This window comes from Canis lupus, chromosome 16, assembly GCF_003254725.2.
Source record: "Canis lupus dingo isolate Sandy chromosome 16, ASM325472v2, whole genome shotgun sequence".
NCBI classification, from domain to species: Eukaryota; Metazoa; Chordata; class Mammalia; order Carnivora; family Canidae; genus Canis; species Canis lupus.
In genome coordinates, this window is record NC_064258.1 from 60,448,260 (window position 1) to 60,462,664 (window position 14,405).

General features: G+C 56.9%; 1 protein-coding gene across 1 annotated transcript in view; it reads right to left on the reverse strand.

Annotated features, from left to right (window-relative positions):
- Window positions 1-13,164: 13,164 nt before the first annotated feature.
- Window positions 13,165-14,405, reverse strand: part of MYOM2 (myomesin 2) — a 51,408-nt gene continuing 50,167 nt past the window's right edge. The window contains 1 exon segment of the mRNA XM_049094895.1: window positions 13,165-13,756. Coding sequence (XP_048950852.1) covers window positions 13,445-13,756 — 312 coding nt within the window. The 3' untranslated portion in view covers window positions 13,165-13,444.

The following is a 14,405-nucleotide window of genomic DNA, read 5'->3' on the forward strand; positions in this document are numbered from 1 at the left end:
CAGGGAGCCCAATGCTGGACTCCATCCCGGGACCCCGGGGTCATGCCCTGGGCCGAAGGTGGTGCTAAGCCGCTGAGCCACCAGGCTGCCTGCATTTGCTTTTTAAAACCTGATTATCCTGAAGTTCTGGAGTCAAAGGCAGAGTCCTGACGTCCTGGAGGCTCAGGGAACGCCGGCTGTCACAGGCCCCGGGCCTGAGGGGTGTTTGTGGAATATCGGGTTACGTGAGACGCGCAGATGGAAATGTCATTAGGGGAGAGCGCTGACCGCGCAGTCTGTCCATGGGAACCGGCCGGCACCTGGCGGGGGTGGGGTCATCTGTCCATATTGCATAAGCTCCTCTGGTCGCACCAGCCGCTCCCCCCCCCCGCAGAGAGTTGGCGCCGACTGTGTGCTGCAGCATCCCTCAGCCGGCCCCCACTGGCCACCGCCGATGCCCTGCACACAAAGGCAGCACCCCGCACCCTCACGCACCCATCGCCAGGGAGCAAGCTCGGCCCCTGTAAGTGGCCCACGCTTCCCACAAGTCAGAGGTCAGGCTCCTTCTCAGAAGGCCAGTGTCTGCTCTCAGTGGAAACAGCTCCAGCTGCGGGCACTGCCGCCCCCAGATGTGCCTCACGGAACAACGGAAGATCTAGAGTCCAGGGCACTTGCAAACATGTTTCAGGGACCCCGGGGGCTCAGGTGTGGGGCATCTGCCTTGGCCCAGGGCGTGACCCCGAGGTCCTGGGATCGAGTCCCGGGTCAGGCTCCCTGCTGGAACCTGCTTCTCCCTCTGCCTGTGACTCTGCCTCTCCCTCTTGGTCTCTCATGAACAAATAAATAAAATCTTTAAAAAAAAAATCATCCCAGTGCGTAATACCCGTGCAAGGACTTACGGTCTTACTTCGGCGAATGGGGACCTGAAGCCAGAGGGGACAGAGATGTTTACCGCGAGCCCCAGCCCCTGACGACCAGACGAGTGGTTCCAGCCCAGGGCACCTCGTTAGCAGCACACACAGCGCTGAACACAAGCAGCTTTACCACCCGCTCCCGACGTTTGGAACTTGAAACAGAAAACAGCAGACGGCAGCCACGGTCTATAAACTCGGATCACTTCCCATCTACCAGCCAACAAGGTGCTGAAGCCAGACCAGGCTCCAGAAGGTCCCAGAAACCGTCCCTCCACCTCTACACAAACACATCCCACTCCCCGCGTGGAGCACACATCACGGTGTAAGCCCTGCTGTCCCACCAAGACCCGGACACGCGAGTGCTCCTGCGACCGTCGGGGCCCCGGGACGCTGTCCGCCCCCCAGTTCGGGACCAGACCCGGAGAGTCAGGTGCTCAGCGAGGCCGCCCGAGGCCGACCGAGGCGTGGTCGCTGAGCCGGCTGCGCTGCCAACTTCAATAACAAACCAACCAACTGCTCATTTTCGTGATGCCCAGAAAATGCCAGACTTTATGAGGCGCCAATAACTGGATCCCTTTTACAGGTTTACGAGCACCTGCTAGACATCGAGGATGCAGCCGCCGTCTGGCCAGGGCCTCTGCAGCTCGTGCTCGCACGGGGGGAGCGGCCTAGCGCTCGGCGCGAGCACCCTACATTGTACTTCTCACGGGCCGGGAACGTGCCGGTTGGTTTTCTGTTCATGTCCTTTACCCGTCAAGCTTCTGTTCTATTCTCCGTACAGAAGCCACAGGGGCAGAAAATGACATGGGCTCTGTTTCTCTAAAAACCCCTGAACTTAAAAAATAAAATTAAATAAATAAAAAAATAAAAGTCCCTGAACTTAAAAAATAAAATAAAATAAAAGAATAAAAGTCCCTGACCTTAAAACGATATTATGTAACTTTATCCCAGAAAAGCAAATACATAAAACAAGAGCATGTTCTCAGTATTTCAGCCTGGGCCAAAACGTCTCTTCTCCCCGCAACCCGGCGGCCCTCGTGCACTCCTGAGCCGCCCTGCGGTTCACGGCCGCTCCCGGCGGTAGCTCGCTGTCCCGGAGGTCACTGGCTACCAGCCTGTGCCCCAGGCCGCCAACCCTGGACGTCCGCTAGCTCACCTCCCGCGTTCCTGCGGGCAGGCCCCCTCCGCTGCTGGACGGAGAGGCTCCTCAAAGAAATAGGATAAATCAGCTTCTTAGAACATTCTGAACATGAGAGATAACCGTAAGGTCTCAACTGTTGGCTGATGAGGCTAATTGCTCCTGCCGGTACTGCTGGGCCGGTAATGACACCCACGGCCCGAAGGCGTCCCACCAGGAAGGATTCCACAGGCCCTTCAAAGTCAGGAACAGAAATTGGAAGACGTTCCCAGGGGCCGAGTGAAGGGTGGTGCGCTGCAGGGTGCCCAGGCACGACGCCCAACGGGGACATGCGGGTCGGAGGAGAGCCTGCCCTGGCCGGGGTGGGGGTGCAGATGGCCCCATGGTGGTCCTGGATCCTGACAGGGCAGCCTCGGAGACTCCTCGGGGGGAGGTGCATTCCCAGGGGCCAGGGGACAACATGACCTCAGTTTCCCCGTCAGCCTGGGCACCCAGCAAGTGACACCATCTTGCAATCTACCCACTATTCTCAGATAATGTGCAAATGTCTATGAGGTCTCATCTCCCAAACCCGGGAGCCTCAGGCAGCCCTTCCACGGTGAGTTGCGCTGCACCACTGACAACGCTCTCCAGGAAGACCTGTCCTACTTGGTGCCCCCCTGGGTTAAAGGGCATGTGCAGAGCTTGCAGCCGTGCTCGGATGCAATGGGGGGAGGTGAGGCGAGCTTCCTCTCAGATCTCCTCCTTGGGCAGCTTCATTTCACTCGGATCATTCAACGCCATCAGGCCGTGTAGACGGGACAGGCCCACCACCACCACCCGCCCCGCGGAGGAAGCCAAGGTCCTCCAGTGACCCCACGACCCTGCCCATCGGAGCTGCAGGCCTCCCGACCCCGCTACCCCACACCTTGCCCGTCGCCCTCACCTCCACCTCAGCTGGCGCCCCAACAGCAAAAAGAGAAGATGCAAGATGACCGCACGCGCCACTCCCGGCGAAACACTTCGGGGCACCTTCTCCTTTTGGTGTGAAAAACTGGTTTTTTGAAATAGTTTCCTGATTTGATCCTTTGTTTCTTACTAACTCCTCCACTGAGGATTAAAAAAAAAATCACTGGGTTTTCAAATTTCCTTGTTTAGTAAAAAAGTGTCTAGACCAACGGGAAATACATGGGTTCTGGGGTTTGGTTGCCGCAACTAGATGAAAACAGCTGTATTTTTTCAATCCGTCCGACTGGAAGATTAAGCAGATTTTTTGTGGTCTGTATACGTGGGTTTGGGGGTTTTGTTGGGATCTTGTTTTCTTTCTGGGAAGATAGAGGACTCGGGCTCCCGTACACACGCCGAAGTCCCTGGACTCGCCTCGCACCCTCACCCTTCCTCGGCGGCAGTATTTCTGGAATGTAAGGAAAGGCAAGACTCATCGGCTTTTTTTCCTGACAGATGAGAAAAAAATCGAGAATTTATCTTCAACCTAATTACAACAGGGAAGAGTGTTGCCGTGTTTCCTCCGCAGTGAAAAGGGCAAGAAAACCTGTCCCTGAGCGCTGGGTCTACTTTGCGCCCAATTAGGAGCCGCGTCCCATGGAGAACCTGCTTCTCGGCATCGCAAGAGGGAAATGTTACTTAGTATGTCTCTTCTATAAGCAAACAGATGTCAAAAATCACATATAACCCGTTTCATTTGCATCGGTTTAAGAAATCTGTGCAAAATCAACTCAGTTCAATCAAAGGACGTCAGAATCAACTGCAATGATCCATTTCCACGCACAGAGGGCCGGAGTCGTGCACGGAGGCTGCAGGCCTGATTTCCACGGGCTGGTGGGCTCCAGGGAGCAAGGGGGGGCCTCCCCGGGGCGCCCCGGCCCCTGACACGGCGCCTCCCCACGCAAGTCCCTGGAAGGCAAGTGATCTGTCCGTTTCTCAAAAGCCAAGGGGGAGAGTGGAGCTCATGCCACGGGGTCACGACCCCAGGGAGCAGTGACCTTCGTCTTCCAAGGGCAGCCTCTGATGGAGAAGCCAGGTGGACGCAGGTGCACGGAGCACCACGCCCCCTCCGCACTCCCTCCCCCTCCCCTCATCCCCCAGGACTGTGCACCCTCCCCACCCCCCACCCCCCAGGACCAGCCCCCGATGCACCTCAGGCTTGCCACCCTCCAGTACCTGGCAGGGTCCCTGGGCTACACGGAGGCACAGCGTCCGTCTGTGACACGAATGCGACCCTAGCAGCTTAGCATTGGGAGAAAGCGTGGGTGGGGACGCTTGGTACCCGGTGAGCACAGGGGTCCAGGGAGAGCCGGGCCCCAGCTGTTTGCCTTGCGAACTGTCAGTCATTTGCTTTTTATTTCCCACCCTCCATAGCTGAAATAAGATTTCATCAGACTTAAAATATATCTTCATCCTAAGAGGTTGCATTAAGCCATCGTGACAAAAAATACTACGTGAGAATAAAGCATGACATTGAGTCAAAGCGTGAGCAGGCTGGAAGAAAAATAAGCGCTCTCAGGAGGAGAGTGAGTCGTCAGTATGTCCGTCTTAACGACCACGTGCGCTTCACCGGATAGAAGCACAGACGTTGATGCTGGGTCATTGTTCCTGACTCTTTTCCTTTTCCCGGGAATAACTGATAAAAATCCTATGTATCAAAGGTATATACAACTCCATGTTTTGATGCGCGAGCGCTTTGTGGAAAAACCAACACGTGGAGCTGGTGAGCACATCCATCGCCCCGTGAAGAGCTGCAGCTCCCTCCCCTGCATTTTTCTTCCTCTTGTTCATTTATTTATGTATTTAGTGAGTAGTTCTTAAGGTCTAAGTGGCTATTTATCCATAAAGAAATCGATCCCTGGGTAACCACATTGGGAGGCCTTGATGGAACCTCTGGCAGCATTTGGGAAGAAATCTCATTTCCTTGACTGGGTTAGACTGAGACCACCCCGTTGTAGAAGCGCTGCTGGCCCACTTCGATATACAAGTAGGAGAAAGTACATTGTCAGAGAAAAAAATATATATATATGGTCAACATGATGTAGTGGGAAAGAGAAGTGTCATCTCAGGAGAACAGACCCGGGAACGGAAGGAGCCGCAGGTGTGGCAGGTCAGCGTGGGCACCAGCAGCCGGCAGCGGGGGCGGGAGCGGCGCGGGGAAGGGACGCAGACACTGATCTGAATTCTGAGATGTTTCAAGCGCTGTGGGTGGCGCTCGGAATAAGGCTCCCTTCAGGCGGGAAATCCGGCGACATTAGGCAGATGCCATCGTGAGGAGCTGGGTCAGAAGGCTGAGTCTCCCTCCCTCGGCAGCGGCTTAGGGACTGTTACCTGGAACCCAAGCCCGGGGTCAGCGCCACGTCACCGGATTAGATGAAGTGCATAAAACTGTCCTCGGAGGAAGGGTCAGTGTGAAGTTGCTTCAACTTCGTAAAGAATCAAAAACTGGCTGCACGGACGGGGCGCGGTATGTGCTGGGTCCTTCCCAAGGGAAGCAGGTGCAGGGAGGAGAGGGACTTTCAGGGGACAGAGAAGCTCGAGGAAGTTCCCCCAGAGGAAGGGGCGGGGGCCACTGAGGGTCAAACCGTCTTTGTCAGAGCAGAGAGGTGGGGACACGAGGGTGACGGGCCGCCCCGGCAGGACGCTGCGGGCCCCCTGACGTGGGGCGACCTGATGCATCATCGCACATTCAGGCCAAGCTTCAGAAAGCGACAGTCTGCAGGCAGCGGGGACACGGGATGATGTTCTTTATCAGTGCCAGGCACGGTGATGGGGAGCCGGTGGCGGGCGGTCAGGTAGGCAGGTAGGAGGTCGCGGCCAGGCCCAGGCCTGTCGCCACCGGACAGCCCAGAGCAGATGCAGCTCATCCACAGGAGGGACTCGGTGGCTCCGCACTCTCCCTGCAACGCTCGCCAGCCTGTCCCTCCTCCCCTCCCCGCGGTGCTCCGCTGTGACCGCACCAGGAGCCAGGAAGGAGAATGATGTCACCTGCAGCCTGCGGCTCCGACCTAGAAAATCCCAGCAAATCTACAGACCAGTGATAACACAGAGCGAGGCAGTCACAACAGCATCGCACTTTGCCGCCACGCATCCCATCACATCCTACGGGACGTCCTGGGGAACTGGGCGCCACACGGCCCCACGTGCTGCGGCTCGCGTCGCACGTTTGCTAAGCGCCTCGGAGGCCGGGTGACAACAGCTGATAAAGGTGATGGTGCTTGGTTCCTGCGGCCCAGCCTTTCCGCTTGCACGCACGTACGCTAGAAAACTCACCAACACAGAGGTGCATGACTGTCCTCTCAACACAGTTCACAGCATCAAAGTCAGAAAGCCCCGGTTATTCCTCAGTAGGAAAATGTCGCGCCACAAAGAATAAAAATAGTCAAGAGAATTTACACTGACGTCAGGACAGTGGTTCTTGCTGGAGGGGGCGGGGAGGGGGAGAGGGCGGGTAGCGCGTGGGCACCCGAAGTGTTGGGGGTGTCTTAGACTTTTAATTATGAAACTATAAAATGAAAATTGATCCACGCAGAGTAAACACGAGAGGCAAGAAGGGAGGAGACTAACCCATCCAGGAATAGCCATGATTATCCCTTAACATTTACAAAGAGCACGATTATTCTTGATTTGGTGACACAGACACCAGCCCCACTTGTTGATAAACCACAATCCACAACTAGGTTCCTATTAACGTGCACAAGGGCTGGATTGTAACAATGGCCAAGTAGATGCTCCCTTGCCTGGCTTTACGCCGCCGCCTAGAAGGGTGGGAAGCGTCTCGCAGAGGCCCATGTGGTTTGCCACAGCTCATCCTCACGGCGGGCGACATCCATGGAGCACCTGCCATGTGCCGGGCCCGGCATTCGGGGCTCGGGATGCAGCAGCGGGGAACCCGGGTATTTTCCCCGTAGGGAGCTGCAACGCCCTGCCGGCGGGGCCTCCTGGGTTCAGCGCTTGCACAGCTACAGAGCAGGCTTCAGGTCACTGGGACGCAGATGAGCGAGCAAGCGCGGGTATCTCTCCCACTCTCTTGTTCACATTCCTTCCTTTGCATAGTAGAGCCTCTGCTCGTGGATAACTCCGAATAGGAACTCTTTTGGTGCCAAACGAGGCTATTTCACTAAAGGGCTCCCCAAATTTTACCAGTTTTGTTGTATCAGTCAATGAAGTGACTTCTTCATTTCACTTTTGACAATGAAGTGAAAAATGCAATGTTCACCCCCCTTTATTTAATTAATTAATTAATTTATTTATTTATTTATTTATTTATTTTGCAAATGTCCAGTGAGCAGCTATGCTGTGTGCTGATTGTGCTCAGCAGTAAAGGAACATGATGCATTATGGGCCCAGGTGTTTGCTGACGGAGTGATGGAATGAATGGGTGGATGAATGGTGTCATGACCACTTGGTAGAGACAGGACATTCTTTTCCATGAGACTGTAAGGCAGGTAGCAATGGCCTGGGGCTGGAAAACATTTAGAGCATCCTTTTACTTAGGTATTCTCGTCGATAAATAGGAGCACTGGGTTTTTTTTCTTTTTCTTCTCTTAATCTTTAGTAGGGGAAGCATGGAAATATACGCCCATGAGCGTTTTTCCAGTGAGCAAAAAACAAAACCATTCTTTTGATGGCTGAGTAATATTCCATTGCACACATACACCACATGTTTATCCATTCATCAGGTGACAGACACTTGGGCTGCCTCCATGATTTGGCTACTGTTGCTACCGCTATGTGGACAGCGGGGTTCATTTATCCCCTCGAGTTAGTGTTTTTCTTTCTTTTTTTTAAGATTCTATTTATTTATTCATGAGAGACACAGAGAGACACACAGAGAGGCAGAGACACAGGCAGAGGGAGAAGCAGGCCCCACGCAGGGAGCCCGACGTGGGACCTGATCCCGGGTCCCCAGGATCAGACCCTGGGCCAATGGCGGTGCTAAACCGTTGAGCCACCCAGTCTGCTCCGAGGTAGTGTTTTCCTATTAGGGAAAATTATTCAGCCACAAGAAAGAATGAAATCCTGGCATTTTCAATGACATGGATGGAGCTAGAGAGTACTGTGCTAAATAAAATAAATCTGACAGAGAAAGACAAATACATCTGATCTCACTCCTATGTGGGATTTAAGAAATAAAACAAATGCACAAAGTAAAATAAGGAGAGAGAGAGAGAGAGACAAACCCAGGAATAGACCCTTCACTACAGAGAGCACGCTGGTGGTCACCAGAGGGGAGGTGGGGATGCGGAAAGAGGTGGTGGGGATGCAGTGCACCTGCCGTGATGAGCACCAGCTGTCGTACAGAACTGTTGGATCCCTATCTTGTACGCGGGAAACCAGTGTCACATAGTGTGCTAACTGCTGGAAACCAAATGAGACGCAGGGTGTCAAGAAAACAAAACCCCTCCATGCCAGTGAAGGTGGTCTCGAGGGCCTTGAAGGCGCCAAGGCGGTGCCCACCCTGGAGGAGACGCCCCAGCCCTGACCACCTGCTACCCAGGCACCTTGGCCCTGGCTGCTGCCGAGCTGGCCCCGCCCACCACGGAGAAGGCCCCGCCCATCATGGGGAAGGCCCCGCCTCTGCCAGAGCTGGCCCCGCCCACCGTGGGGGAAGGCCCCGCCCACTGCCAGAGCTGGCTCCGCCCACCATGGGGACAGACCCCTCCTACTGCAGGAGCTGGTCCCACCCACTTCCAGAGCTGGCCCCGCCCACTGCTGGGACAGGCTCCTCCCACTGCCAAAGCTGGCCCCGCCCTGAGACAGGCCCCTCCTATGGCCAGAGCTGGCCCCTCCCACTGCTGAAGCTGGCCCCGCCCACTGCTGGGACAGGCCCCTCCTACTGCCAGAGCTGGCCCGCCCACTTCCAGCGCTGGCCCCGCCCACACGGGCAGGCCCCGCCCACCTCCTGAGAGCCCGGGCCCAGCAGGACGCCGTGCATTTCCCGCAGGCCTGGGCCTCAGCCCACCTGTGCGCGTGCGGGCGTGGGGCTGTGCGGGAACGCGCAGGGTCCTCGCTGTCCTGTGCTGCCCTGCAGTGTCCCCTCCGCCCAGACGAGCGAGTGCTCAAGCAGCAGGTGCCTGTGGAGCCTCTGCGGACCCTCCGCCTTTCTGGGTGGCTTCCGCAGGTGGCGGTGCGTCCTGGAAACGCCCTGGGATGTGGCCCGGGTCTTAGGCTCCCACCCGGCGGGGGCGAGAGGGCAGCCGGCCTTTACTATGTGTTGACCGGGCTCTGCAAACGTCCCCAGAGTTGGATTAGGGTATGAGAAGGAAGCCAACAGGAGGGACAGGGGCCAGAGCTGACGGTGGCCCGCGTGGCGGCGCTGACCCAGGAGAAGGGCCGAGCAGGGCTCACCTCGCATGCAGCTGGGCTGGCCTGGCCTGGCCTGGCCCGGGGGGACGAGGCTTCTGCCCACCGGCCCGGCCCTGAGGCTCAGCCCTGAGACCTGAAACGGACTGTGCATCAGAGCCCCAGGCATAAGTGCTGAGGCCCTAACACTTCAGCTCTGACAGGGGTTTCCGGAAGCCCTCGGACTGCTGACCCCGACAACAACCGAGCAAGGCTAAGAACCCGTTGGCCGGGAACCTTCCAGGAAAGGCCCCTCTGCCAGACAGGTGCAGGCCGTGCTCTTACACCTGGCTGGGGCTCAGGGTCCCCCTGCCAAGAGGAGACCGAGGCACAGAAGCACGGACGGGGCTGTGCAGGTGCCAGTCTGTCCAGAGCCAGGACGGGAGCCACATTCTCTGTCCTCCACCCCTCCTCTGTGTCAACCTTTTCTTGATGGGGCTACATTAGAAGAAATGAGAGAAGCGCCTGTGATCCCGGGAAACAGGCCAGCATGGTGACCGAGGTGAAGGCAGGCTGGCTGCTGGAGCGGTGGTGGAGACCTGACGCAGCAGGCGCGACCGGAGGCGGCCCGGGCGCCGCAGAGCTGGAGCCCCGGGGAGTGTAACCCACAGCGTGCTCGTTCGTGCACCTCCACATGCCCCCTTGGCTTAAAAAGCATCATCACGGTTCCACGCATAAAATGACGTTTGCATCCGATACATTTTTAAGCCAGTGAAAAACGCAACTGTTACGTGTAATCCATCTTCCTACTGCTTCACCATCCCTCCAAGAGGCAATTAAAATTCGAAAAAAAAAAAAAAAAACAGAGACCACACAGTTAACCGTATTTGTTCATATGAAATATGGGGCGGCAGGGCCCCCTGATGCCTCCCAAAAGCTTTTCCCAAATACCCAGGATGATGATGCCTTTAAAAATCAAGATGCAAAAGTAAGTAAGTAAGTAAATGAATAAATAAATAATAAATAAAAATAAGATGCAGAACGACCACTGAGAACATACCCGAGGACACACAAGGTCACCTGGGGCGGAGCACCGCGCCCTGAAGACCCAGAAACTCCTCCGATTCACCACCTCCGTCCCCGACGGCTCCTTCTGCAGGATCAGATGCTTAATATGAAAAATTCCAACGCTGTATAATTTACTGCTTTGAAAAATGAGTGAGCCGGCTGCGCTTGACATGCCTCTTTGAAACATGGAATATTTAAAATTCATACCCCAACGTAACGTACAGATAGATCACATATTCCGATGACTTCACTGATGCGACGGGAGCCCTGTAATATCTCACCAGGTGTGTCCTACTCCTTCTCGTGTGTATCCCGTGAAGATTAAGAGCCTACATTATTGCCTTCAAAATGACCTGCTATTTCCTGGAAACAGTAATTTGCCAGACCCGTCTTTGTCCCTGGGTAAGTGTAATACCTTCCCCAGCCCTCCCTCCGCTAAGTGATGTGTTTGCATCAGAAAGATGGATCTGGGCCGCAGCGGGGGCGCAAGTTCCGTGTCTGTTCTCCGAGTGCCATCTAGAGGTTTCGCGGGGCCTGAGACCCGGGGAAGGGGAGGACCTCTCTGCGGGCATGGAGCCGAGGGCAGTGCGGCGGGGAAGGGACGCCTCCAGGGGGGATCATGGGGCCACAGCCGCTCAGCCGAGGGCACCCGAGCCTGGGGGGCTCTCGGGCGACAGACGTTCCACAAACCACATACGCACACTCCCACCTTTATTAACAAATAGTGCAAAACACTCTTAAAAAACACTTTTTTAAAAAAGATTTTATTTATTTATTCATGAGAGACCCAGAGAGAGGTAGAGACTGAGGCAGAGGGAGAAGCAGGCTCCCTGCAGGGAGCCCGACGTGGGACTCGACCCCAGGACCCCCGGGTTCATGCCCTGAGCTGAGCCACCCAGGGGTCCCCCCTGCAAAAAAAAACTCTTAATGACAAATATCCACCCTCCAGTAAAAGAATCTCAGTACCTTTGCCACGAATACGCATCTGTGTGTTTGCTTAGGGCCGTGGTCATGGTGCACGTGCTCCACAAAACGTGATTTCTAAATCTATTTGTGGTTTTTAACTTTCTAAGCCATTACTGTTGACATGTGGGTTCCTGCTGCGCTCCTGGGTTAAAACGTCTCGTAGGGAGCAAAAAAAATACATGTTTTCTGAAAGCCACGCATTTGTCGCCCAGAGAGTGAGGCCCGCATGCCACGTCTGAGCTCTGCCCGGGGCGTCTGTCACACTCCCGGCCGTCGAAGCAAATCCCCAGGATGGGCCTCCTCGTCCAGGAGCAGCGACACGGGTCCGAGGCCGCCGTGTGAGACGCAGGCCTCGCCGTCGCGTCTGTGGACTAAGGAGCCCACTGCGTGTCCCTTGGGGGCACTGAGCTCCCTGCAAAGGGCGTCCAGGTAAACACGTGACCCGGCCGGGCGTCTGGGTGACGGGATGCACACGATGCACCGTGAGCGCACTGAGCACGATGTGGTGAAGGGCACCTCCCTGTTCCCGGGTCTTCGCCCCACAGATGTTTCTCCTTTGCCAACACGCCCCTCTGGTGCTTAAACCAAGAACAAGACGCTGCCCCTCATCTGAGCCCACGCGGCTTATGCCGGCCGGGCCTGAGGGCAGGCGGGAGCCCAGTAGTCCAGTCTCAAGACACAGGGGACGGCAGTCTTAGAACCCTACTTTTTGAAGACGTAAAATCTTTATTTTGAGTTGACCCGGCTACCGTTTGCTCCCGCGCCACTGCCCGAGCCTTCCCGACACGTCACGAGGTGTGGGGTGTGCACGCGCTGATCCAGCTCGCCTGCACACGGCGGGCAACCCGCGCCCGCGATTACGTCCGTTCTGCAGTGAGAACTGAGGCCGACTCTCGTAGCAGCCCTCAGCTGTGCGTTTCGTGCTTTGATTTATTTATTTGAGAAACAGGGATCTCTCAGCGGTTTAGCGCCGCCTTCAGCCCAGGGTGTGACCCCGGGGCCCCAGGATCAAGTCCTGTGTTGGGCTCCCTGCATGGGGCCTGCTTCTCCCTCTGCCTGTGTCTCTGCCTCTCTCCGTGTCTCTTATGAATAAACAAAAATCTTTAAAATTAAATTAAATTAAATTAAAATTAAATTAAATTAAATTAAAATTAAATTAATAAAATAAAATAAAATATAAAATAAATAAAATAAAATAAAATAAATAAAATATAAAATAAATAATCAAATAAAATAAAATCAAATCTCCCTTCACCTGCAGTGAAACCCTGCTGGGCCGGCTGGCGTTATCAGGGACGCCCTTAAATTTCAGAGCTTCTTTTACGACCTTAGGAGAATAGGACACGACCTCACGGAGTTTGGATTGGCCCCGATGACGGAGAGGAGATGTTCTGAAAACCAAAGCGTCTCGTGCAAGCAACACGTCTAGTCTAACACTGGACCATGGACGTAGGAACGCGGCGCCCCAGGGAGCTCAGCCTCTTCCCAAGAAAGGGAGGAGGAGCTGGAAGAGAGGCTCTGTGCAGCTGCACGTGTTGACCTTCCCCGGGAGGCCCAGGGTGGCCACCCGGCCCCGCGCTCGTCACCTCGGAGGACGCCCGACCCCGTCGAGACCCCCAACCAGGCCATCGGCGCAGGGGACCAACCGCGGCCGCCGGCACATCTGCCTTCCTCTGCAGAGCTGCTGCGACGAGCTGGGAAGGCCCCGCAGCCGGCGGGGACGCAGCCCTCGGGGACGAGGCCGCTGGAGGGCCCGCGGGTGGACCCCCCCCGGACCGCAGGCCGCACCGTCCGGGCCAAGGCATGTGAGGCCGACGGGAACCACACAGGTGCCGTTCAACATTTTATTGGTGTACAGCGTGGGAAAGCGGAGCGCAGCCAGGAAGGCGTGTGCAGGGCTCTACAACCCGGACCCGGAGCCGCGAGGACGGGGACACCGCGGCCCCCATGCCCGCCCGGCCACGGGATCCGCGCCCACGGGGCCAGCGGCCCACACTCCGCCCGGGGACCTACAGCAGCAGCGCCCGTGCCCGGTCAGAAGGGCCATGCGAGCCGGGCACGGGCCGCGGGGCCTCGCAGCAAGCACACGGCCCCCCCCACCCCGTGCCCCTCACGGGCCCGACGCCGACGCCGGGATGAGCTTGGGCTTCGCCTGCTGCGGCGGCGACACCTCCGGGATCTTCTCCCCGTGCTTGTAGACGCTGACGGTGACGTCGATCTTCTCGCCCCCGTACTTGTTCTTGACGTGGATGCTGTACTTGCCCGAATCCTCGGAGCTCACGCCCTTGATGGTCATGCTCACGTACTTGGCCTGCTCCACCTTCACCGAGAAGTGGTCGCTGAGCTCGATGTCCTTGTCGTTCTTGAACCACACCACCTCGGGGTCGGGGTTCCCGAACACCGTGCACGTCAGGTTCAGGGTCTTCGGGAGGCAGGTGGGGGGAGAAGGGTTAGGGTTAGGGGCGCAGAGGTCGCGGGGCGCGCCCTGGGGCTCGGTCACCCTCCGCCGCCCACAGGGGCCTCGTCTACGTCAGACTGGGACGCGGCGGGCAGGGCTGGGGCGCTGCCAGGGACGGCCGGGGGTCATTCTGGTATCCCCGGCTTTAATCTGCGGCTCAGCCCGTGAAACAACGTACAGGTGCCTGAACGCCAGGCCTGCGGGACACACGTGGAGCCCGTGGCTCAGTTTCCCTCCTATTCCAACTCACGCATCCGCGTTGCCCGGTTCCTCCGGCGAACCCAGAGGAGGCGTCGCCTTATGGCCAGCAGATGGGACGCCGCGAACGCACCGCGGAGGCTGAGGTGCCCTGGGGGCTGGGCCCCGAGGCTCGGCCGCCCCGTCTTGGCCGCTCTCTAGGTCTGGACACCCCAGAATGTTGGCCGTGTCCCCTGGACACTGACCGAGGTCCCGAGGCCACGGAGGCCACCACCTACGGGTCAGTATCTCCACCGACCCCAGCGACCTGACCCTCCAGCCAGGGGTCCCCATTATAAATCCCAAAATGACCTCGAAAGCTGAGCAGACATGTCTCCCTGGACGCAGGTGGTGCCCCCTTCCTCCGGGGTGCAGG